The 25,000-nt window shown below is 40.5% G+C and overlaps 1 protein-coding gene across 2 annotated transcripts in view; it reads right to left on the bottom strand.

Annotated features, from left to right (window-relative positions):
• Window positions 1–25,000, bottom strand: part of LOC118361160 (dihydropyrimidine dehydrogenase [NADP(+)]-like) — a 237,050-nt gene that overhangs the window by 162,329 nt on the left and 49,721 nt on the right. For both annotated transcript variants that reach the window (XM_052483339.1, XM_052483340.1), the window contains exon 3: window positions 20,643–20,725. In XM_052483339.1, the coding sequence (XP_052339299.1) occupies window positions 20,643–20,725 (83 nt within the window). The remainder of the gene's footprint in view (window positions 1–20,642; window positions 20,726–25,000) is intronic.

The raw sequence follows: 25,000 nt of genomic DNA, 5'->3' as shown, positions 1-25,000 counted from the left end.
GAGAGACAGAAAGAAAGAGAGAAAGAGAGAAAGAGAGAAAGAAAGAAAGAGAGAAAGAAAGAGAGAAAGAGAGAGAAAGAGAGAAAGAGAGAAAGAAAGAGAATGAGAGAAAGAGAGAGAAAGAGAAAGAGAGAAAGAGAGAAAGAGAGAGAAAGAGAGAGAAAGAGAGAGAAAGAGAGAAAGAAAGAAAGAAAGAAAGAAAGAAAGAAAGAAAGAGAGAGAAAGAAAGAAAAAGAAAGAAAGAGAGAAAGAAAGAGAATGAGAGAAAGAGAGAGAAAGAGAGAAAGAAAGAAACAGAGAGAAAGAGAGAGAAAGAAAGAAAGAAAGAGAGAGAGAGAAAGAGAGAAAGAAAGAGAGAGAAAGAGAGAAAGAAAGAGAGAGAGAGAAAGAGAGAAAGAAAGAAAGAGAGAGAGAAAGAGAGAAAGAAAGAAAGAGAGAAAGAAAGAAAGAGAGAGAGAGAAAGAAAGAAAAAGAAAAAAAGACAAAAAGAAAGAAAGAAATAAAAAAAGAGAAAAAGAAAGAAAGAAAGAAAGAGAAAGAAAAAAAGAGAAAGAAAGAGAAAGAAAGAGAGAGAAAGAAAGAAAGAGAGAGAAAGAAAGAAAGAAAGAAAAAAAGAAAGAGAAAGAAAGAGAGAGAAAGGTTGAAAACAGAGTGGATGAAACTATAATAACAATAATAATAAGAGTGAGAGAAAGATAAAATAAAAAAATAGGAAGAAAAAAGAGAAAGAAGAATGAGAGAAAGAGAAAAAATAAAATTGAAAGTCAGAAAAGAGAAAAAAAGAGATGAAGGAGAGAGAGGAGAGAGAAGAGAGAGAACCCCCCCTCTCCACTCCAGCTAGACACCTATAATAATCCCAACTTGCAATTCCCTGAGCTCAGTGCAGAGCAGAGTGCACCAGTCCGCCATTAATACCACTTATCACCCTGACAGCAGGGCAATTATAGAGGGGCTGTAGCCAGGTAGACGGCCGCCACGGCCCTGAAATCACACACACACGCAGTGCATGCACACTCGCAACGTGCACATATACACTCACACAGACGCACCACAGCAAGATGTTTTATTAAACCTGGGTGGTTGATCATCAGCTGACATCACTGTTGACCCATTTTTTCATTTGACAATAAATTATGCTTTAGCCCATAGCATAATAGATATTGCGGCAGTGTATCTCAGCCCAAAGAATAACTGGAGACGAAGCACAATGAATGGGGCCGAATGGGGCAGAGGGAAGGACATACATACACGAAATGCAAAGAGCTGAAAGGCTCTGGAGAAATTAGCTTGAATCATGTTGTAATCTGAAGGTCAATGATTAACACTGGAGGACGGGCTACTGAGGGATCCCGGAGAGAGGAAGAGCCACACAAACACACAGAGGCACGCATCCACATAAAAATATATACAGTGGGGTCCATAATTATTGGCACCCTTGATAAAGATGAGCAAAAAAGACTGTATGAAATAAATAATACAAATACTGAGCTGTATTGTATGCATTTTTTTGTGTGAATTGTGTTCATTTATACCAATACAATTACTCAGAGAAAGAGATTGTGTTTGACAAGTTAAAAAGTTCAATAAGAAAAGATAGGGGTAAAAATGATTGCCACCCCTGTTTTCAATACTCAAGAACCTTACCCTTGCGAGGATAACGAAAAGGAGCATTTTTCTATATTTTAGGAGATTGAAGAACACATTGTGAGGGATCTTTGACCATTCCTCCATACAGATTCAATTCAAACCATGTTTTCAATGGGGTTCAAGTCCGGATGTAGATTTTGTGGACAATTAACAATTTCTTTGTGGATCTTGGGGTTATTGTCTTGCTGGAAGAGCCACTTGCAGCCAAGTGCCATTCTCCTGGCAGACATAACCAGGTTTTTGGATAAAACGTCCTGGTACTTAGTAATGTTCATGATGCCATTGACCTTGACAAGGGCCCCAGGAACAGTGGAAGCAAAATAGCCCCGTAACATCAAAGATCCACCACTATAATTAGGTATGAGGTACTTTTATGACTATGCTTCTGTTTCTCAACGCCAAACCCACTCCTGGTCTGCGTGGCCAAAGAGCTCTATTTTCATAGCACCAGTTCCAAAACAAGTGCCAATGGTGTTTATCAAACTCCAGGCGGTGCCATGGTCAGATAACATGAAAATAGAAATATTTGGTCACGCACACCAGTGGTGGGTTTGGCATCGACAAACATACACACGTTAAAACAATGCAGAATACATAATACTCACATTTCTGACCTATTTGAATGTGCAACCCTCTCAAATATTAATATAGCATACATTTCCTGTAAAAGAAAAATATATTATAGCTTTTGTGTTTTCACTCCAGGTGAAATTGCATCGAGGCATTAATAAAGATGAGATCTAACAGATACATAAATGAAAATCTGTGGGAGGGAGGGCACCTTCAGTACACTGTCTCGCCTCTCTGAAAGATTATTGTTGGTGTGAAAAAAAAGACAAGAAAAAGTCCAAGTAACACTCTCTATCTCTATATATATATATTTATTATCTCTCTCACATACATACATACATACATACATACATACATACATACATACATACATACATACATACATACATACATACATACATACATACATACATACATACATACATACATACATACATACATACATACATACATACATACATACATACATACATACATACATACATACATACATACATACATACATACATACATACATACATACATACATACATACATACATACATACATACATACATACATACATACATACATACATACATACATACATACATACATACATACATACATACATACATACATACATACATACATACATACATACATACATACATACATACATACATACATACATACATACATACATACATACATACATACATACATACATACATACATACATACATACATACATACATACCTCTTATCCTCTCTTCTCAAGGTAACATTAAAGAGCCTAGGCCGATACAGACACATTATAGACCCTCCTCTATCTATCTCCCCCGGCCAGCAGCAGCCCTGGCTAGCGCTTAGCAAATGTCAACAGAAAATAATGCACACACAAAGGCAATCTTATTTGTTCAAGAATCGCTCTAGGTCACAGCAATACACTGGGGCACACAGAGCTACACACCACACAGCTTCTCTAAGGAGGACTTTTTCTCTCTCCTCTATCTAGGAGGTACAGCAGGCAGCACCTGCGTTACACTCTCTAGAACACAGTCACTACACAGTTTCAATACAACATAGACCCATCTCTCCCTCTTAAAACGTGGCCTGATTAGCTTTGTGTTGTTTCTTTTCTTGTTCTTCTCCTAATAAATCAGTGCTTTGAATGCTCTGTATGATGAGTGGATTCCTGCACGTTATGAATCGTCAATATGCGCCAGGTACCTAATCTCCTAATTCATTGTTTCTATTATTATTAGCTAGCAACAGAAATGTGCAATTCAATAAAAGCTCCACACACCTCTAAGGGGTTTGCAATTTAAATGATTGCTTTTCCCTCAAAGAATTATTTTGTCACTACACACAGAGCTGTTCACCGTTATCTTTGTGAAATTAGTCGTTTGCATTCATATTCATGATGAGGAGGTAATACGGAAAATAATACCTTCCAGTCTTATCACGCCACTGATTTGATGTCTATAACAATCAGGAAGAGAAATGTCAACTGACAATTAGGTGGACAATAGAAGCCTTTGACAAACTACACAGAACCGAACTGCAGCTCCTGGTAATATTATGTGAAATCTGACATATTGCAACTGCCTGTAGGCACTGCCTATAGCCTTAGAAAACCATGGTTTAAAGTATTCGATAAAACCATTTGAAAAGTCACAAGATAATCAGAGGCTCATAACCATATTCAAGGCCACACTATCAGCACCAGGGACAGCAGTTATAGTAACGCTGCCTTCTTGTACAGTTCAGTACAAGTATCAGTACAGTATAACATTAGTATAGTAGATATTAACATATGCTGTGTACATAATTATTGTTATTAGCTGCTGTAGTTATGACTGGATCCAGACACAATGAAACTAGACCTGCAGCCCATATTCTCTCTCCGTTGCTCTCTCAGTACATATCAGAACCAGACCCAGGTGAGGCGAGGTTACGCCACGCACACAGGGTACCAGCGGTTACCAGCCGAGCCGTCACAGCTGTCAAAGCTGTCCTGCTGAGGTCTGCCTCAGATCAGCCAGGGGATATACAACAGCTGTACACAATACCCCCACAATGTATAACACAGGGGGGGAGGGAGGAATGTAGGCCTGCTCTTCACCCCCCACTTCTGTTATGTCACCTCCATCCAGAGTGGCAGGAAATGTGGTGTATGGAGAGAGAGAAGAGAGGGAGTGAGAAGGGGAAAATTATGCCATCATGTTAAAAAAAAAAAAACATTTGTTCTTCCTATTATTAGTCAGCAGTAACTATCATTAAATTGTTAAACTGACGTTTACCCAAATCTACAAACATCGCCCAATCAAAATAAACAGCAGAATCTTGCGCAAACAGATCACGTAGAAAACCTTGTGTTTTCAAGGTAATGTAATTCACCAGGATATCTACAATTCAACCCCATTAATCGTTCAGTGAAAGACACAGCAGTCATATTCCGCTGACCTGAATGGAAAGAACTATGAAGCTTAGGGCATTGTTTGCACTTCCTGACACAGAATGGCAAACCGACGTGGGTTCCATTGACACATTTTCCCCCCTAAATGGTGGAAACTGGGAGTTAAATGAAATGAAAGGAGCCATGGTGGAGCCGTGGTAGGGGTGGGAGCAGCAGGCATTTAAGGAGCTGTCAGGACAGACAGGTATGGGGTTATAATGAACATCCTGCTTTTAACACACTCACCTGTCACCTTAATTGCTTTAACTGTCAAAGTGTTCATGCAATTAAATGTCTAGCTTTTTATCGGGGGCGGGGGAGTGGTGGTGGGGGAATGAGAGAAATATACTTTATATTCAAATCAACAATTTAAATAAACAATTTAAAAAGTACATTCATTATCCAAATTAAACAATCATAATTTTTATATATTTTTTTAAACTAGGCAAGACAGTTGAGAATAAATTCTTATTTACAATGTCAGCCTAGGAACTGCCTTGTTCAGGGGCAGAACAACAGATTTTTTACCTTGACAGCTCAGGGATTTGATCTAGCAACCTTCCGGTTACTGGCCCAACACGCTAACCACTAGGCTACCTGCCGCCCCAGTAATGCTTTGTGTTTGTGAGAATAAAACAGAAAACACTCAAACAACCAAGTCACACAATCATCAAGCAAGTCACCATTCAACAAAATCAAATAATTCAAATCTTGCTTCTCTCACTGACTTCACCAACACACTATCTTCGACACATATTTCTACGTGAAGGAAAATATCATTTAGACTCCAATGATGATAATAGTTGCCAACTGCAGAGGACAGCAGAGAGCAGTAAGTGATTTGATGATGTGAGCTCCACACCACACAGACTATGTGGTCAGTAATAATCCCACAATTAGCCCAATAGCCCTGACACCTGATCAGCGTTATGAGAGCTACAGCCACTGAACACAGTGGGCAGGCTACTAACTCCAGACCCTACGTCAGATCACAGCCAGGGAGAGACAGTAGGAATGAAATTGTATTTGTCACATGCTTTGTAAAACAACATGTGTAGACAAACAGTGAAATGCTTACTTACAGGTCCTTTCCAACAATGCAGAGGTTAAGATAAAAAAAAAATAGTAAAATTAAATAGAAAGTGACATGAGGAATAAATACACAGTGAAAAATTAATAACAAGTGACAGCAGCATGGAGGTAATTGAGGTAGCGATGTACATACTGTATAGGTAGGGGTAATGGGACTAGGCAACAGGATAGATAGGCAGTAGCAGCAGTGTATGTGGTGAGTGCGAATGTGTGTGTGTGTGTTTGTTTGTAATCAGTATGCATGTGTGCCTGTGATGTGTGTGTGTGTGGGCGTATTTAGTCGGTGTGTATGTGTGTGTTGGGATGTCAGTGTAAGTAAGTGTGTGGGTAGAGTCCAGCGCAATGCTCCCTCTAAACTGCGCCCGTGCACAGCCGCTCACCTACTCCAGGACTGCACAGAAACGCAAGAGATTGAACTTCCCTGAGTTCACCCAATTAGTTTGCACTATATTAAACGTTTTTTCTGTGATCGATAATTAAAGGGCCAGTGTTGTATTTTGAGACTGGCTTGAATATGCAAATAAACCAATAGGGAGAGGATTAGCCTACATTGTCTAATTCTCTGTATGGTAATATTTTTTTTATTTTGTAACATGATTTATTGCATCATACAACACAATGCAATGTACAGTCACCTATTTTACCCATGGTGTTACAGACCAAGTAAAAAAAGAAATCACAAATTCATGTCAAACCCTTCATATTGTAAAAACGTTTTTCAAAGTTTCATGCAATAGTCCTGTATTGAACGCCACATATTGGCTACTGTAGGCTATACTATAGAAATCAAAAGCTATTTCCATGTGAAAATGTTCTGGGATTCGCTCTATTGGTTTTGTTGGTAGGCCTACATTATGATCAAATAGCCACAATAGGCTATTGGCTACTGTCTAAAACTAAGGGTACAGCCTCAGTGTTCATTGTAAACATGCACCGGAAGTCGTACAAAATTCTCACAAAACTTCCACTCAAAAGACCCCAAATTTGCTCAGTGCCCCCAAAAAATTGAGGGAACATTGGTCCAATGTGTGTGCATAAAGTCAGTGCAAGAGAGTTAGTGCAAAAATAGGTAAATGCAGGTAGTCCGTGTAGCCATTCAATTAGCTATTTAGCAGTCTTGTTTCACAGCTTTATGGCTTGGGGATAGAAGCTGTTCAGGGTCCTGTTGGTTCCAGACTTGGTGCACTGATATTGCTTGGGTGGCTGGAGTCTTTGACAAGTTTTTTTGGGCCTTCCTCTAACCCCGCCTGGCGTAGTGGTCCTGCATGGCAGGGAGCTCGGCCCTAGTGATGTACTGGGCCGTACTCACCCCCCTCTGTAGCGCCTTGTGGTCGGATGCCTTGCAGTTGCTGTACCAAGTGATGATGCAGCCAGTCAATAGAACAATGCAGAACATTTTGAGGATCTGAGGCCCCATGCCAAATCTTTTCAGCCTCCTGATGGGGAAGAGGTGCAGATGTGCCCTCTTCACAACTGTGTGGATGTGTGTGGACCATGATTATTCCTTAGTGATTATAGCACAGGAGGTTGGTGGCACATTATTGGGGAGGACGAGCTTCTGATCATGGCTGGAGGGGAATCAGTGGAATGATATCAAATACATTGTACATAGTTTCCATGTGTTTGACGCCATTCCATTCGCATCGTTCCAGATGGATGATTGTGATTCCTTAGTGGTGATAGTGCCCTGTGCGTAGGACAGAACCATGGCATGGCAGTGGAGCACAGCATAAAGAAAATTGTACATTTTCAAAATATATATATATTTAGACCCATACTCTCTAACAGTTCACTTTTTACATTGCTTAACTTTAAGATTAGGATATTTTTCTAGCTCCCACACTTTGCAAGAATGTCATTACAGACCTAAGAATGATTGCAGAGGGAGTGTGGCATGAAGTGTGTGTTTTTAAAATGTGCAAATGTTTTGTTTTAAGTTTCCTAAGTGCCCACATACCAGAGGGTGAAATGGGAGTGAGGCAATAACATCCAGATGGAAAATGAAACATTTAAATATAAAGAGAGTGGGTTTTAATGAAATACAGAGCTAAAGACAAGACAACGATTTTCATCTTATAGAGTCGTTTGACAAGATAATGGTTATGACCACACGGCTGAGAAGGCCTTTCAAATACCATCCAAATATGCCCCACGGGGATGGATACAGGAATTCAATCAATTGAAAAATGGCAGCAAAAACAAATATGGTCTCAATATCGTAAGAGAAAAAATATATATATAATATATATATATTATATATATGCCCTATTCTTAAATGATACAAATGTCATTCTATTCGGTCAGTGTTTGAAAATGAGAAGCCTGAATAGGGACATTTCTCAATCTCTCCAATGTTTCCGCCTTGATTTCCAGGTTTCCAACAATGAAAGAAATCAAGTAAAGAAATACCCATCATCTCCCAACGATGGGGCATTGACAAGGGTCGTTCAAAGTACACCCAAGGTCTCTGTGTTTTCTTGAACTGCAATTGAAATTCATATAGCTATTCAACAAGGCCCGAGCTGCATCCACAGCATAGTGCTCACTGGCTAGTTCATCACTCATAGCCCAGTACAGCCGCAAATCAAAGGGAAAGGAGATGAGCGATGGGCGGCAGTACATACACAGATTCAGAGTCACACTCTTTCATTTAAGGCAACGACAGCCATCCTTCAGAGTAGGGACACCGTATGATATTGCCCTCTCCTCCTCCCATGACCGACAGTTTTTCCCTTTACACTGTGTGATGTGTATTGGGAGTGTATAATGTGAATATACAGCATCTCTGCAATTCAAGTGTATGCGGAGGCATATTCTGACCTTCACATTGACCCTGTGCCACACACACATAGTGGTTCCTCATTTAAAAGTTGCATCATCGTATGCTGTGATATGCTTCGATGAGTCGCAGTGACTGCCGTTAATGCCACAGTCCTCATGCCTCCTTGCAGCATGCCTATGGCACGTTCACGCAGATGAGCAGGGACCCTGGGCATCTTTCTTTTGGTGTTTTTCAGAGTCAGTAGAAAGGCCTCTTTAGTGTCCTAAGTTTTCATAACTGTGACCTTAATTGCCTACCATCTCTAAGCTGTCTTATCGACCATTCCACAGGTGCATGTTCATTAATTGTTTAAACCCTTTACGATGAAGATCTGTGAAGTTATTTAGATTTTTACAAATTATCTTAGAAAAGACAGGGTCCTGAAAAAGGTCTGTTTCTTTTTTTTTGCTGAGTTTATTTCACACGAGATCATGATTCCACATGTGTAGTTTCATGTTATCACATGTTGCTTTTACATGCGATCACATGTTATCACATGAAATTCATGTGTTTTTTCTGTAAAGGCACACCCACACAAACCCTCTGTCCCTCTTCCCTCCGTTCTACCCCACTATCCCAGGGGACACGGGAGCTCGAGGGAGGATGTGGAGGTGGTTTACCTTGCCCGGACTCCTGTGTGCTACTAGGGTTACCAGTAAGGTGTTAGAATGGAATGAATGAAAGGCACTATGAACACAGCTAACAGGTGGACTCTCTTGTGGAATGTGGAACAACCCCAGTAAACAGTGAAAAAGAGCCAGTGTTCTGTTCAGTGTGGGCACAGACCAGAGAGAAGCAACCTTTAACCGTTAAAGGAATAGGGACTACTAGATAAGGACACTACTGCATGTGTGCCACTGTGTCACCATTAACGACTGGAGGACGATATGTGTTTTATTATACACACTTAAAATTCACTGACAGTGGCCTAAAAGCTGACATTTGTTTTTGCTCGTGTTGTCTATAAATGAATAAATACTAAATAGCATAAAAAATATATTTTTTGGGATTGCGGACCCTCTACAAATCAATGAGGTATAGTTCAGTAAGAATCAAAATTGTAGAACTGCTTGGCTGTATATCCCTCACACATTTAACATTTTATTAATTTAGCAGACAGATTTTTCAACTAATCGGCTCGGGGGATTTGAACCAGCAACCTTTTGGTTACTGGCCCAACGCTCCTAACCGCTAGACTATCTGCCGCCCACACAATATGTAGCTTGAACATCGCTCTTTCTGTTATCACCGCCAGGCAGTGATACAAGTGATGAGATATCTATCTTCTCTCACAAGCTGGGATGTATTGTATCGTAATCCATTAGTCCTACACTTCCCTCATTCTCTCTGACATTTTGGGGGAAATATGCTCTTTGAAGAGCGGGGTCTCCCGACCCCTATGAAGTCACTCAGCACACTGAAAAAACATAATTTAAGGATTTACAATTTATATCCACTCCAATATTTCTGTTATTGCCTAGATGTATACTCTAGCACTAGCCTTTGGGTGAAAGGTTTACGGGGATAGGCGGTGAATATACCAGCTCTGATTTGCTTCACCTTAAAGGTGGTGGAGTGGAGCTAACCTTGTTAACTCAAGCAATTAAAGTCGTGTCATATACTCGTATTCAGGCTATTACCGATGGAACAACCAGGAACAAATACAATTGAGAAAGAATATAACCTCCTACATTTTGCCATTATTGACTTATATATCTGCTATTGGTTGGTTGTACACTACACAACACTGCAGTCTCTATATTGTTCATTGACACTGAGAGACCAGAATCTGAGTACAAGGACAGTTGCTTAAGCAAACGGTTCACAGTACCATCGTCAAATTCAAAAACGAATATAAGTATCATGGAATGTATTTGTAGTGTACAACTGACCAACAGCAGATATATAAGTCAATAATGGCAAAATGTAGGTTATAGTCTTTCTCAATTGTATTTGTTCCAGGTTGTTCAAGCGGTAATAACCTGAATAGGAGTATATGACACGACTGTAAAGGAAATAAATGTACTGTGTTGTGCCATTATATTGCTCATCCAAATATTTATATATTCTTAATCCCATTCCTTTACTGACATTTGTTAGATTTGTGTGTATTGTTGTGAAATTGTTAGATATTACTTGTTAGATATTACTGAACTGTTGGAGCTAGAAACACAAGCATTTCGCTACACCCGCAATTACATCTGCTAAACACATGTATGTGACCAATAAGATTTGATTAAATTTATAGCAAGAGGTTAGCTGAGCAGTAACCATGGAATATGCCTATGATGTGACTGGCAATTAGCCATGTTCTTATTGTGTTTGTACAACCTTATTATGCAGCTGCATGTTCTTATTGTGTTTGTACAACCTTATTATGCAGCTACATGTTCTTATTGTGTTTGTACAACCTTATTATGCAGCTACATGTTCTTATTGTGTTTGTACAACCTTATTATGCAGCTACATGTTCTTATTGTGTTTGTACAACCTTATTATGCAGCTACATGTTCTTATTGTGTTTGTACAACCTTATTATGCAGCTGCATGTTCTTATTGTGTTTGTACAACCTTATTATGCAGCTACATGTTCTTATTGTGTTTGTACAACCTTATTATGCAGCTGCATGTTCTTATTGTGTTTGTACAACCTTATTATGCAGCTACATGTTCTTATTGTGTTTATACAACCCTATTATGCAGCTACATGTTCTTATTGTGTTTGTACAACCTTATTATGCAGCTGCATGTTCTTATTGTGTTTGTACAACCTTATTATGCAGCTGCATGTTCTTATTGTGTTTGTACAACCTTATTATGCAGCTACATGTTCTTATTGTGCTTGTACAACCTTTTTATGCAGCTACATGTTCTTATTGTGTTTATACAACCTTATTATGCAGCTACATGTTCTTATTGTGTTTATACAACCTTTTTATGCAGCTACATGTTCTTATTGTGTTTGTACAACCTTATTATGCAGCTACATGTTCTTATTGTGTTTGTACAACCTTATTATGCAGCTACATGTTCTTATTGTGCTTGTACAACATTATTATGCAGTTACTGCATTACTACCCTGTATATATTGCTACAAGTGGAGATTCTGGTATACACTTAATGTGACAATAGAAGTTGGCCTATTTATTTAATATGCAAGCCATGTCCCTGTGTAGTTGTATTCATAGCATTCCTGTTTGTTAGGGGAGCAAGGGGCCTTCTCTCCTCTCTCGGCTAGGCCTAATGAAGGCACATGTCAGAAGTCGGTCTACCTCACACGCGCGCACAGAGACACCACACACAGTCCTAAGGACCAGGACACCACCGCACAGACAGCCTTACATCCCTCTGATCAGTAGCAGATGAAGGCTCCCGCATTGATCTTTGATGTCCTACATTATTAGCTTTTAGGAAACCTGAATATTTCATCAAATTGTGCTGCTCCGCTCAGTAGGGGGTCCTTTGAGGAGGAATCACAATCAGCTGAATGCAAAATAGGAGGGCAGCTTTGCCTGGCTGAAATGACTTCTCAGCTTTGTGTGTGTTTGAGAGAAAGATAAAGGGAGAGAGGGAGAGAGGGAGAGAGAGAGAGAGAGAGAGAGTGAAAGAAAGTAAGAAAGAAATAAAGAAAAGGGATGTATAGAGAGAGAGAACAGACACACACGATAATCTGAACTATTGGTACAGCCAATTGGTACATTGTCGATTAGTTGTAATTCTGGCTAATAAACAGGCAATTATTCATAAAGGAAAATTAATTAATTTCTATTTTGATTATGTTTGTGTCTCCCTGATGATACATTTATCTCGGAGCTGTTTCAATTTCTCCAGGAATTATGTTCATTTACATGCAGCTCTCTAATCCTATTCTATCTGGTTTTAATGAAGCTAAGGGGATTAACTGAGATGGTCTCCTCCCAACACACTGCTTTCTACTCTCCTGCCATCTGATCATAGCGTGAAAGCTCAGTCTAATGTATGCTGAACTGTGCACTGTAAAACCATGAAACATGTGACACGTTTATAACCTAAATGTCTGTGTTTAAAACATAAAAAGTGCTCTCACCTTAAACACTGCCATTTATAATGCAAAATTAAAACAGTCAGCTTTTTCCCAGTCAGTTTCTAACGAGGAGAACACCTATATCTTCGAAGTGTTCTGATTTTAAACATTAGTGTTAACTTTCCCATCGTCCTCTTTAGAGTGCATTTAGCCATCAGAAATTGATGTGACATTTACATACCTTTTATTCAGATCAGTGTTAGGAATGTCTGTCACCATAACTACTACTGTCCCCAATTGCTTCAAATGTCCACCATTGTTCCTGCACCCAAAACTGCGAAGGTAACTAAAACTAAATGACTATCGCCCCTTGGCACTCACTTCTGACATCATGAAGTGCTTTGAGAGGCTAGTTAAGGATCATAGCACCTCCACCTTACTCAACACACTAAACCCATTGCAATTTGTATACTGCCCCAATAGATCCACGGATGATGCAATCAACATTGCACTGCACACTGCCCTATCCCACCTGGACAAGAAGAATACCTATGTAAGAATTATGTTCAGTGACTACAGCTCAGCTTTAAGCCCTCCAAGCTCATCATTAAGTTTGGGGGTCTGAACCTCTCCCTTTGCAACTGGGTCCTAGACTTCCTGATGGGCCGTCCCCAGGTGGTGAATGTAGGCAACAAACATCCACTACGCTGATCCTCAACACAGGGGCCCTACAGGGGTGCGTGCTCAGCCCCCGTCTGTACTCCCTATTCAACCATGTCGTTTGCAGACGACACAATGGTGGTAGGCATGATGAGACTGCCTACAGGGAGGAGGTAAGGGCCCTGGAGTTGTGCCAGGAAAATAACCTCTCCCTCAATTTCAATAAAATGAGGGAGCTTATTGTGGATTTCAGCAGACAGCAGAGGGAGCATGCCCCCATTTCCCATCAACGGGGCTGCAGTGAAGAAGGTGGAAAGCTTTGAGTTCCTCGGCGTACACATGACTGACAATCTGAAAATGGTCCACCCACATAGACAGCATGGTGAAGAAGGTGCAACAGCGCCTCTATAACCTCAGGAGACTCAAGAAATTTTGCTTGGCCCCCCAAGACCCTCAAACTTTTTACCATTGAGAGCATCCTGTTGGGCGATATCAGCACACGGCAATTGAACCGTCCGCAACTGCAGGGATCTCCAGAGGGGGGTGCACAACATCTACAGCACCCGGTGTCACAGGAAGGCCAAGAAAATCATCAAGAACCTCAGCCACCCCAGCCACGGCCTGTTCCCCCCACTATCATCCAGAAGACGAGGTCAGTACAGGTGGTCCTTGTTTGGGAACACACACACACCAAAGCACGCAACAGGCTGACCAATATAAGGCTTGAAAAATTGGTGGCCATCCGGACAAATTTGAGGCTGCCAACAGGCCATCCTCAACAAGGTTGGAAAGTGACAGTGAAGATGAGGCCTCAGAGTCTGATGTTCAAGAGGTGGACATTGAGGAGGTCCAAGGAGAAGACTTGGAAGCCTGAGAGGAAGTTTCTAGACTATCATTTTACAGATGTATGTTGAAAACATTTTTGGGAGATGCGATGGATCATTCATTTTTCCCTTTCTTTTGTTGTTCAGTGAAATCATCCCATGTGAAGCGTCAACTCATTTAATTACAGTTCAATTCATAATTAAATCATTTTAAAAATGTATATTGGAAGGATTTCATAATTTGCAATTATGTCTACTCATGATAAGGTAAAATGTTTATGTTTCTGTCTCCATATGATATTGTAAATATATCCAATACAAAAAACATCTACATTTAAATGATATTTGTTTTAATTTGCATATATTCCCGTTAATTGCCACGGAAGGTTTCCACCTCTGAATATTCCCCAAAACGTGCAACCTTAATGAGGTCAAAGGAATTGTCCATAGAGCTCCGAGACAGGATTGTGTCGAGGCATATATCTGGGGAAGGGTACCAAAACATTTCTGCAGCATTAAAAAGGTCCCCAAGAGCACATCATTCTTAAATGGGATATGTTTGGAGGCAAAGATGAACGGAGCAAAGTACAGAGAGATGAAAACCTGCTACAGAGCACTCAGGACCTCAGACTGGGGTGAAGGTTCACCTTCCAATAGGACAACAACGCTAAGCAGACAGCCAAGACAATGCAGGACTGGCTTCGGGACAAGTCTCTGAATGTCCTTGAGTATCCCAGCCAGAGCCCGGACTTAAACCTGATCGAACATCTCTGGAGAGACCTGAAAATAGCTGTGCAGCAACACTCCCCATCCAATCTGACAGAGCTTGAGATCTGCAGAGAAGAATGGGAGAAACTCTCCAAATGCAGGTGTGCCAAGCTTTTAGCATCATACCCAAGAAGACTTAAGGCTGTAATTGCTTCCAAAGGTGCTTCAACAAAGTACTGAGTAAAGGGTCTGAATACTTATGTAAATGTAATATTTGCGTTTTTTATATTTAATAAATTAGCAACCATTTCTAAAAACCTGTTTTCACTTTGTCATTATGGGGTGTTGTGTGTAGATTGATGAGGGGAAAAAACATATACATATTTATACTCCAGACTAATCTTTCTACATTTCTCAATTCCATTCTGTTACTTTTAGATGTGTGTATTGTTGTGTATTGTTAAATATTACTGCACTGTTGGAGCGAAGACAAGCATTTCGCTACACCCGCAATAACATCTGCTAAATACAGTATGTGTATGCAACCAATAAAATGTGATTTTAGCACAATTGAACAGGACATTTAATTCAAGAAATAATTTCAATCACATGGTGTTGTTGTTAGTCGACTGCTCATGTGGCCCATGAGCAAGGATTTTCAGACCACAATGTTGAGGATAACCAGACTATAACTAAGACATGGTTGTTGCATTCAATAACGTCTATTCCTGAAACCTTCAACAAGTGATTGTCTACGTGAATGCGTTTCAATTCAACGGAAACCCTTTATGACCACATATTATACATTTCATAAGGCCTTCTATCACGAACAATCTATCACATTCACTCAAAAAGCATGCTGGGAAATATGCAAATACAGCCTTACACTCTACAGCGTTAAAATGACACCCCCAGTATTTAGTGTTTAAAACCTAAACACCTTGTGCTGAATAAACATCTTCATGTGTTTAAAAAGTGTTACAGTGAATAAACATATTCTGGTGTTTACGATCTAAACACTGACACGTTTTCATTGAAATTCTAAATACCTTGACGAGTTTAAAAAGGTGTTATAGAAAAGTGTTTAGCTATGTGTTCAGATCCTAAACACTTGGTTTTAGTGTGGAATGAAACATACATTAAATCAAAATGCATAGATCACACAAGAAGTAAAAACAGCATTCATAACCCTCAGACTCTAGATCATGGAAACCAGACACTGTTACAATAATCATGTTAAGTGTCTTCCATCATTAAAACCAGTTTTTTACAATGTAAAATGTGTTAAATTGTCTAACATGAAGGCAGATAAACAGCTATGTATATCTGAAGTGATCTAAAGCAGACAAAATTAAATCTTCATTCAATCATCCCTGGAGCAATGTAATTATTGCATGCCCCGAATTCCATGTGCATTTTAAATAAAACATATATTGATGGAACAAATTGCTGTATTCAAGCTCACATCAAACAATCCTGAGCAACAACAGCCAATCTAAACTCAGCAAAAAATAAACATCCTCTCACTGTCAACTGCATGTGTAAATATTTGTAGGAACATAACAAGATTCAACAGCTGAGACATAAATTGAACAAGTTCCACAGATTTGCGACTAACAGAAATTGAATAATGTGTCCCTGAACAAAGGGGGGTCAATAGTAAGTCAGTATCTGGTGTGGCCACCAGCATTAAGTACTGCAGTGCATCTCCTCCTCATGGACTGCACCAGATTTGCCAGTTCTTGCTGTGAGATGTTACCCCACTCTTCCACCAAGGCACCTGCAAGTTCCCTGACATTTCTGGGGGGAATGGCTCTAGCCCTCAACCTCTGATCCAACAGGTGCTCAATGGGATTGAGAACCGGGCTCTTCCCTGGCCATGGCAGAAAACTGACATTCCTGTCTTGCAGGAAATCACTCACAGAACGAGCAGAATGGCTGGTGGCATTGTCATGCTGGAGGGTCATGTCAGGATGAGCCTGCAGAAGGGTACCGTGTGAGGGAGGAGGATGTCTGTAACGCACAGCGTTGAGATTGCCTGCAATGACAACAAGCTCAGTCCGATGATGCTGTGACACACCGCCCCAGACCATGACGGACCCTCCACCTCGATCCCGCTCCAGAGTACAGGCCTCGGTGTAACGCTCATTACTTCGACGATAAACGCGAATCCGACCATCACCCCATGAGAGATAAAACCGCAACTCGTCAGTGAAGAGCACTTTTTGCCAGTCCTGTCTGGTCCAGCGACGGTGGGTTTGTGCCCATAGGCGACGTTGTTGCCGGTGATGTCTGATGAGGACCTGCCTTACAACAGGCCGACAAGCCCTCAGTCCAGCCTCTCTCAGCCTAATGTGGACAGTCTGAGCACTGATGGCGGGATTGTGTGTTCCTGGTGTAACTCGGGCAGTTGTTGTTGCCATCCTCTACCTGTCCCGCAGGTGTGATGTTCGGATGTACTGATCCTGTGCAGGTGTCGTTACACGTGGTCTGCCACTGCGAAGATGATCAGCTGTCTGTCCTGTCTCCCTGTAGCACTGTCTTAGGCTCCTCACAGTACGGACATTGCAATTTATTGCCCCGGCCACTTCTGCAGTCCTCATGCCTCCTTGCAGAATGCCTAAGGCATATTCACGCAAATGAGCAGGGACCCTGGGCATCTTTCTTTTGGTGTTTTTCAGAGTCAGTAGAAAGGCTTCTTTAGTGTCCTAAGTTTTCATAACTGTGACCTTAATTGCCTACCGTCTGTAAGCTGTTAGTGTCTTAACGACTGTTCCACAGGTGCATGTTCATTAATTGTTTATGGTTCATTGAACAAGCATGGGAAACAGTGTTTAAACCCTTTACAATGAAGATCTGTGAAGTTATATAGATTTTTACGAATGAGGGTCCTGAAAAAGGGATGTTTCTTTTTTTGCTGAGTTTATGCTAGACATCTTTAAGTGTTTTAATATCAAATCGCAGGATATGCGCTTTGGTGGGACAAATTAAACATTGACTGTGTGTTAGGTGTTAGGTGTGTGTGTGTGTGTATCAAATCACATTTTATTGGTCGCCTGGATATGTTTATTTTTGCACCATTCCATTGTAGATTTTGCTTTATGTCTTGGATCATTGTCTTGTTGGAAGACGAATCTCCGTCCCAGTCTCAGGTCTTTTGCAGACTCCATCAGGTTCTTCCAGAATGGTCCTGTATTTGGCTCCATCCATCTTCCCATCAATTTTAACCATCTTCCCTGTCCCTGCTGAAGAAAAGCAGGCCCAAACCATGATGCTGCCACCACCATGTTTGATACGCCAAACATAACGTTTTGCATTGTTGCCAAAAAGTTCAATTTTGGTTTCATCTGACCAGAGCAGCTTCTTCCACATGTTTGGTGTGTCTCCCAGGTGGCTTGTGGCAAACTTTAAACAACACTTTTTATGGATATCTTTAAGAAATGGCTTTCTTCTTGCCACTCTTCTACAAAGGCCAGATTGGTGCAATATACGACTGATTGTTGTCCTATGGACAGAGTCTCCCACCTCAGCTGTAGATCTCTGCAGTTCATCCAGAGTGATCATGGGCCTCTTGGCTGCATCTCTGATCAGTCTTCTCCTTGTATGAGCTGAAAGTTTAGAGGGACGGCCAGGTCTTGGTAGATTTGCATTGGTCTGATACTCCTTCCATTTCAATATTATCGCTTGCACAGTGCTCCTTGGGATGTTTAAAGCTTGGGAAATCTTTTTGTATCCAAATCCGGCTTTAAACTTCTTCACAACAGTATCTCGGACCTGCCTGGTGTGTTCCTTGTTCTTCATGATGCTCTCTGCGCTTTTAACGGACCTCTGAGACTATCACAGTGCAGGTGCATTTATACGGAGAGTTGATTACACACAGGTGGATTGTATTTATCATCATTAGTCATTTAGGTCAACATTGGATCATTCAGAGATCCTCACTGAACTTCTGGAGAGAGTTTGCTGCACTGAAAGTAAAGGGGCTGAATAATTTTGCATGCCCAATTTTTCAGTTTTTGATTTGTTAAAAAGGTTTGAAATATCCAATAAATGTCGTTCCACTTCATGATTGTGTCCCACTTGTTGTTGATTCTTCACAAAAAAATACAGTTTTATATCTTTATGTTTGAAGCCTGAAATGTGGCAAAAGGTCGCAAAGTTCAAGGGGGCCGAATACTTTCGCATGGCACTGTAAGTCCAGGAGTAAAAATGTCCTTGACAAGTCACATAATAAGTTGCATCAACTCACTCTGTGAGCAATAATAGTGTTGAACGTGATTTTTGAACGACTACCTCATCTCTATACCCCACACATACAATTATCTCTAAGGTCCCTCAGTCGAGCAGTGAGTTTCGAACACAAATTCAACCGCATAGACCAGGGAGGTTTTCCAATGCCTCGCAAAGAAGGGCACCTATTAGGAGATTTTTTTAAAACAAAAAACAAAGCAAACATTGAAAATCCTTTTGAGCATAGTGAAGTTATTAATGACCTTTGGATGTTGTATCATTACACCCAGTCACTACCAAGACACAGGCGTTCTTCCTAACTCAGTTGCCGGAGAGGAAGGTAACCACTCAGGGATTTCAGGGAGTTTAATGGCTATGATGGGAGAAAACCGAGGATGGATCAACAACATTGTTGTTACTTCACAAAACAAACCTAATTGACAGAGTGAAAAGAAGGAACCCTATACAGAATAAAAAATATTCCAAAACATGCATTCAGTTTGCAACAAGGCACTTAAGTAAATGTGGCAAAGCAATTAAATTGTCAAATCCAATAAAACGTATTACTGAGTACCGCTTTCCATATTTTCAAGCATAGTGGTGGCTGCATCATGTTATTAGAGACTTACCCACAAAGACAGTAATCGTTATGGACTGGGGAGTTTTTCAGGATAAAAAATAAATTGAAGGCAAAATCCTAGACGAAAACCTTTCCACCAGACACTGGGAGAAGAATTTACCTTTCAGCAGGACAATAACCTAAAACACAAGGCCAAATCTTTCATTTTACTAGGCAAGTCAGTTAAGAACAAATTCTTATTTTCAATTACGGCCTAGGAACAGTGGGAACAGGGGCAGAACGACCGTGTCAGCTCGGGGATTCGATCTTGCAAACTTTTGGTTACTAGTCCAATGCTCTAACCACTAGGCTACGCTGCCGCCCCAAATCTACAGTGGAGTTGCTCACCAAGAAGACAATGAATGTTCCAGAGTTACAGTTTTGACTTAAATCTACTTGAAAATCTATGGCAAGACCTAAAAATGTTGTATACCAATGATCAACAACCAATTAGACAGAGATTGAAGAAATATGAAAAGAACAATGGATAAATGTTGCACAATCCAGGTGTGGAAAGCTCTTAGAGACTTACCCAGAAAGACTCAGCTGTAATCACTGCCAAAGATACTTCTTCAAAGTATTGACTCAGTGGTGGTGTAAGAGATATTTCTATATTTCATTTTCAATAAATTAGCAAAAAATGTCTAAAAGCATATTTTCACTTTGTCATTATGCGATATTGTGTGTAGATAGGTGAGAATTATTTAAATTAAATGTTCAATTCAGGCTGTAAAACAACAAAATGTGGAATAAGTAAAGTTGTATCAATACTTTCTAAAGGCACTGTATATATGAATTGGGTAATGTGTGACCAGTGTGTGTGTGTGTGATAACCACTGGCCACTAGTTTAGCCTCTGAAGGAAGAGGTTTCTCCCACTGACAAATTAATACCTCAGAGTACAATGCTGAATGGTGGCAATAAACTCATTCGTCCAATAATGAAGAATGACTTTTAATCCCCTCCTCCCCCTGCATCGTTGCCACATCTGTGACTGTTGCCATGGTGACCCGAAGGCTGAAGCCTTACCTCATTGCTTCCCGAAGTGCTCCGCGCTCGCTCAGAGTTGTGTGTTTGATGTCATCAAAATTGTTCTCCAGCGTCACGCAGCTCTACGTGTGTGTGAAAAAGAGAGAGAGAGAGAGAGAAGGATGAGTGTTTGTTTGTTTGTCTGTTTGGTGTCTGATGCGTTTCATTGATCGTAGGGCTAATACCCTGTCTTAATCCACTTCAATACCATCGCAGCACACCAAGCTTTTAGGAAAAGAGAATCAAATGTATTCTTTATGCAAATTGCACTTTAGCTCCAAAACCCGGACTTTGTTGTGAATGAATCATCAAATACTGGCATTGCAATGTTATTGGTCCAGCGGATCATTTAAACCACCGCACGTCATCACCCTCCTCTCTCTTGGGGTCGGGGTGAGCCGTTGTCATGGCATCGGCCCTATCAAATCCCCGGGACCCCTCCGGAGCGGAGATGAGCCTGGGGTAGGGGACAGACTGAGCCAAGGAGAGAGAGAGAGAAGCCTGGACGTTATTGACACGCTGACGATTAGTGAGGAAGGAACCTCTGCCCTCCTGCCGCCACCGGCCAGATAACCACTCAGCTCGGCCTAATCTCCCTCCCTCCCTTCTCAAGAAGTGTGTGTGTGCGTATATGTGTGTGTGTTCAGACCCCACTCAGTGACCACAGGCCACAGAGTCTAATCCCTTACTCATACTCAAGAGCTGGATCATACAGGCCCGGATGTTTGTCTTTAATAACACATTCTGAACAATACAAATCAACTCTCCAACCCTGCCCACTGCCATTCAGTACCACAACAAAGCAAAGAAAGTCAGGTAGCCTCAGACCTTGCAGTGCTAAATTGTCCTCTTAGATGACACCACCATACTGTGTAGTGTCTATGTATACCTGATTTGCACCATGACTGTACACAGTATCACCACTCCTCTATGAGCGACAGCCCTTACTACATAAATGGAGTGATGTTTATTCAGTTATGTACAAATGGTTGGATGATGGCATGGCCATTTACGGCAATTACGTTTGTTCAGCAAACTACTTGCAAGACAAAGCCTGAGGATATCCAATTCAAATACCCATTGACTTGTAGCTCGGTTGGTTATTAAAACTATTGCTGCATTACAAGATCGATATAATCTTCGAGCTTCATCCATAAAGTGTGAAACTAATACACCTATACCAGAAGGAAGGGATTTTATCCATAAAGATAATGATCATCTCCCTAAAGTGATTCTACTGGAATTGGTTACAACGTGAGCCCTGTGGTGGTAATGTTCACAAGCGCTAACTCGCTTATGTTCTTCGCACAAAACGAAATACGGAAGGCCTGCATTTTTACACCTAATAATTAGGAAAGCTCTTCAATTCTTTTTGACACCTAATTTACATGATTGAAAACCAAAAGTGCAAGTAGGTGATTTTCCCAATTGAGTATTTCAATAATTCGATGGGAATAACAAATGTTCTCTTTCATTTCGTTGTTCAAACAATAAAGAAATAAAAATGAGATGGAAATGTGCGTTGTTTGAGTTGTTTGAGCGTGTCTGAATGACAAGGATATGTTTCAAAAACAATTTGTGCAAGCTATTTTTTTTATTTTTATCTGTCCTCTGGGCAAGGGATGGAATACTACATTAATAAGTCATATTCATTCAAAGGCGTTGTGAACGTGTCACAAACGCATCGGAACGTCATACCATTATGAGGGTACTAATATTGAAACTGTTAAAAAAAATGTAGATCTGAGTGAAGATCTGAGTGAAGAAGTAGTTAAGCTATTGTTCCTTTTTTGGAAATAATGATTGATTTTCCTCATGTTAACCTTCAAGCGACCAACATAAGAGCAGAATAGTGGATAACATAAAGGGCATTGAATCTGGCATATTGTATGGCACACCACAACTTTGTCAGATATTCATTCCATTCTAGCAGCAGCACGTGCCAGTTAGCGATGAGACCTCGGGGGATTCCGATATGAAGCGGAACACAGCTATTAGCTTGTCTTGTGAGATTTATTCATTTTCATATCAGATAACGGTGATTAATCTCAGGCCATTAGGAGAGATATACCCCACCCCTCTTTATGTCTACCATAAGATTTTAAACCCCATAACATACATACCTACCTACCAACCCCCTCAAAGTTGCACTAACACACAGGCAGAGCCATCTAAACAACAAATCCTCAAATGCAAATGTCAGACACACCTACAGTACCTACCTTTATATACCTAATAAAACACATTCCAAAATCTTAGGAGGGGAGAATATTATATTCCAATTATGTCACGGCCAATGTATTTACGCCATAAGCTTAGTGTTCTATTATACATTCAGAAGAATGAAAAGGTCCTTGGAGGGAAGAGAGAAGAGAATTACGGGGAGCTTCTATTAACATCAAATCTTAACATAATTCCTTTAATCTCCCCCACCCCTCGGTAGGAGCGGCTTAGGCAGGGTAGTGCTTGTGTTGTAATACTCCATGTATCTGCTGGTTAATCCTACGATGGAAGTGGGGAGGGAGAGAGGGCCACTGCTGGGATTACCAGGGGGGTCTGTGTGTTTCAACTGATAAAGCCCATCGATCACAACCACCCCCATACATACCACTCTACAGCTCCCCGACTAACACACACACCTCTTTGTGTTCTCTCTCTCTCGGTCTCTCTCTCACACACACACCACACAAAGTGTGCTCCACCCTAATGTGGTGCTGCAGCCTGCTGACATTTGATCAGGCAGAGAGAATCAATGTCTAGGTTGATCAGTGTCGTGTAATTATCCAGAGGTAGTCAGAGATAACGAACCAGTCGTTTACACAGTATCTGACTCACTGGCTCACAACACAATGACCTGCTTTAACCCAGGCAAGACACACACACACACACACACACACACACACACACACACACACACACACACACACACACACACACACACACACACACACACACTTTAACTCAGTCCACTGTGTCAATATTCCATCCCAGTGCCCCCTGTCGATCACCCCATGCTGGTGCATGTCTTACCAGGGACTGAGAGGATGAAGAGATCAGGGATTAAATCACTAAAGTGATGGAAAATATGCTCCAGTAAATATGTGTCCACATTTACCAGAGACAGTCTTATAGATTTATCTGTAAAGGATAAATGAGTGATGAATTTCCACTCGCAAAAAGTCGAAAAATGTCATGTTCAGCTCTCATCTCAGCTAATCTCTCACTAACACCAAAATCAACATTAGGCCATCGCCAACAATCTGTGGGCCACATGTGGAATCCTTCCGCTCCAATGATGAAGTACACTCTTCTGTTCTCTCAAAATAAAACATGTCACATTATTTGAACTAAAACGACGAGATAGCCACACAGTTGTAACTACTAATTAGGTGATTGCAGCACGATAAACAATTTGAGTCCATTTCTTTTGTTTTGATGTCTTCATATATTTCTTAATATAAATGAATCTCCTTTTTTTCCCCGACATGCAATGCATTTAATGAACAATCCGTCTTCACACTGCAGAACTATTAGAGGCATGACCCATTTACTTTTATCACAATGTGATGGAGTGGAGCATTTGCTCCTCGTTTTACTCAATTTAAATCCCTTCAATAGTGACAAATAAACCTGGCAAAAGCACTAATGTGGTCTCATCCATAATATTGTGTGAGAAGACAATTATATCACATGTAAAGATTAGAATACAATACATCTCCTGGCAGAGAAGACCTGCTGTTAAAGATTACACCTGGCCAAAAAGACCACTGATTATGATTATGATGCTTTTAGCCCTGAAGAGGTGAGACATTGGATATCATTGTCACTGAAAAAAACTTGAATGCTTCAAATTCTCAAACAAAGATGCGTCTCCAATTTCAGCCATTCTTACATACTGTACGTGATCAATATTGTTGTATAGTTCCCAATGCAATATAAATACGTTCGACAGCCTCATGTGTTGTCTGTATTGCAGAACATCCTCAGTATCTTTAAGTGTTATTTTTTGTTGTTGGTGTACACAAATACAACTTAACTTTCAGACTAACAGAAACCTTCATTTAATTCTAAAATGTTATTCCAGTGTCTGAAAGCCTTAATTATCATTTTGGAAAAATGTCTGAGAAACCATCACTCTTTAATTTATGCATATCACAACAAAAAAAAATATATATATATATATATAAATAAAACGAAGGCAAGATTACATTTCTTTCCTTAAGACTTTGATTGCGATCAGAATGAAAATAACCGTTTAAAAATATGCTCGTTTTTTTTTCTTTCCTTGTTTTTATTGGACCTTGACTGTGACCGGGGTACTGAGTGATGATTATGAAAGGCAATTTAAGACATTTAAC

The sequence above is a fragment of the Oncorhynchus keta genome, chromosome 28, assembly GCF_023373465.1.
Source record: "Oncorhynchus keta strain PuntledgeMale-10-30-2019 chromosome 28, Oket_V2, whole genome shotgun sequence".
NCBI lineage: Eukaryota > Metazoa > Chordata > Actinopteri > Salmoniformes > Salmonidae > Oncorhynchus > Oncorhynchus keta.
The sequence above is the reverse complement of the archived record's forward strand: the minus strand, read 5'-3'. Positions and strand labels throughout refer to the sequence as shown.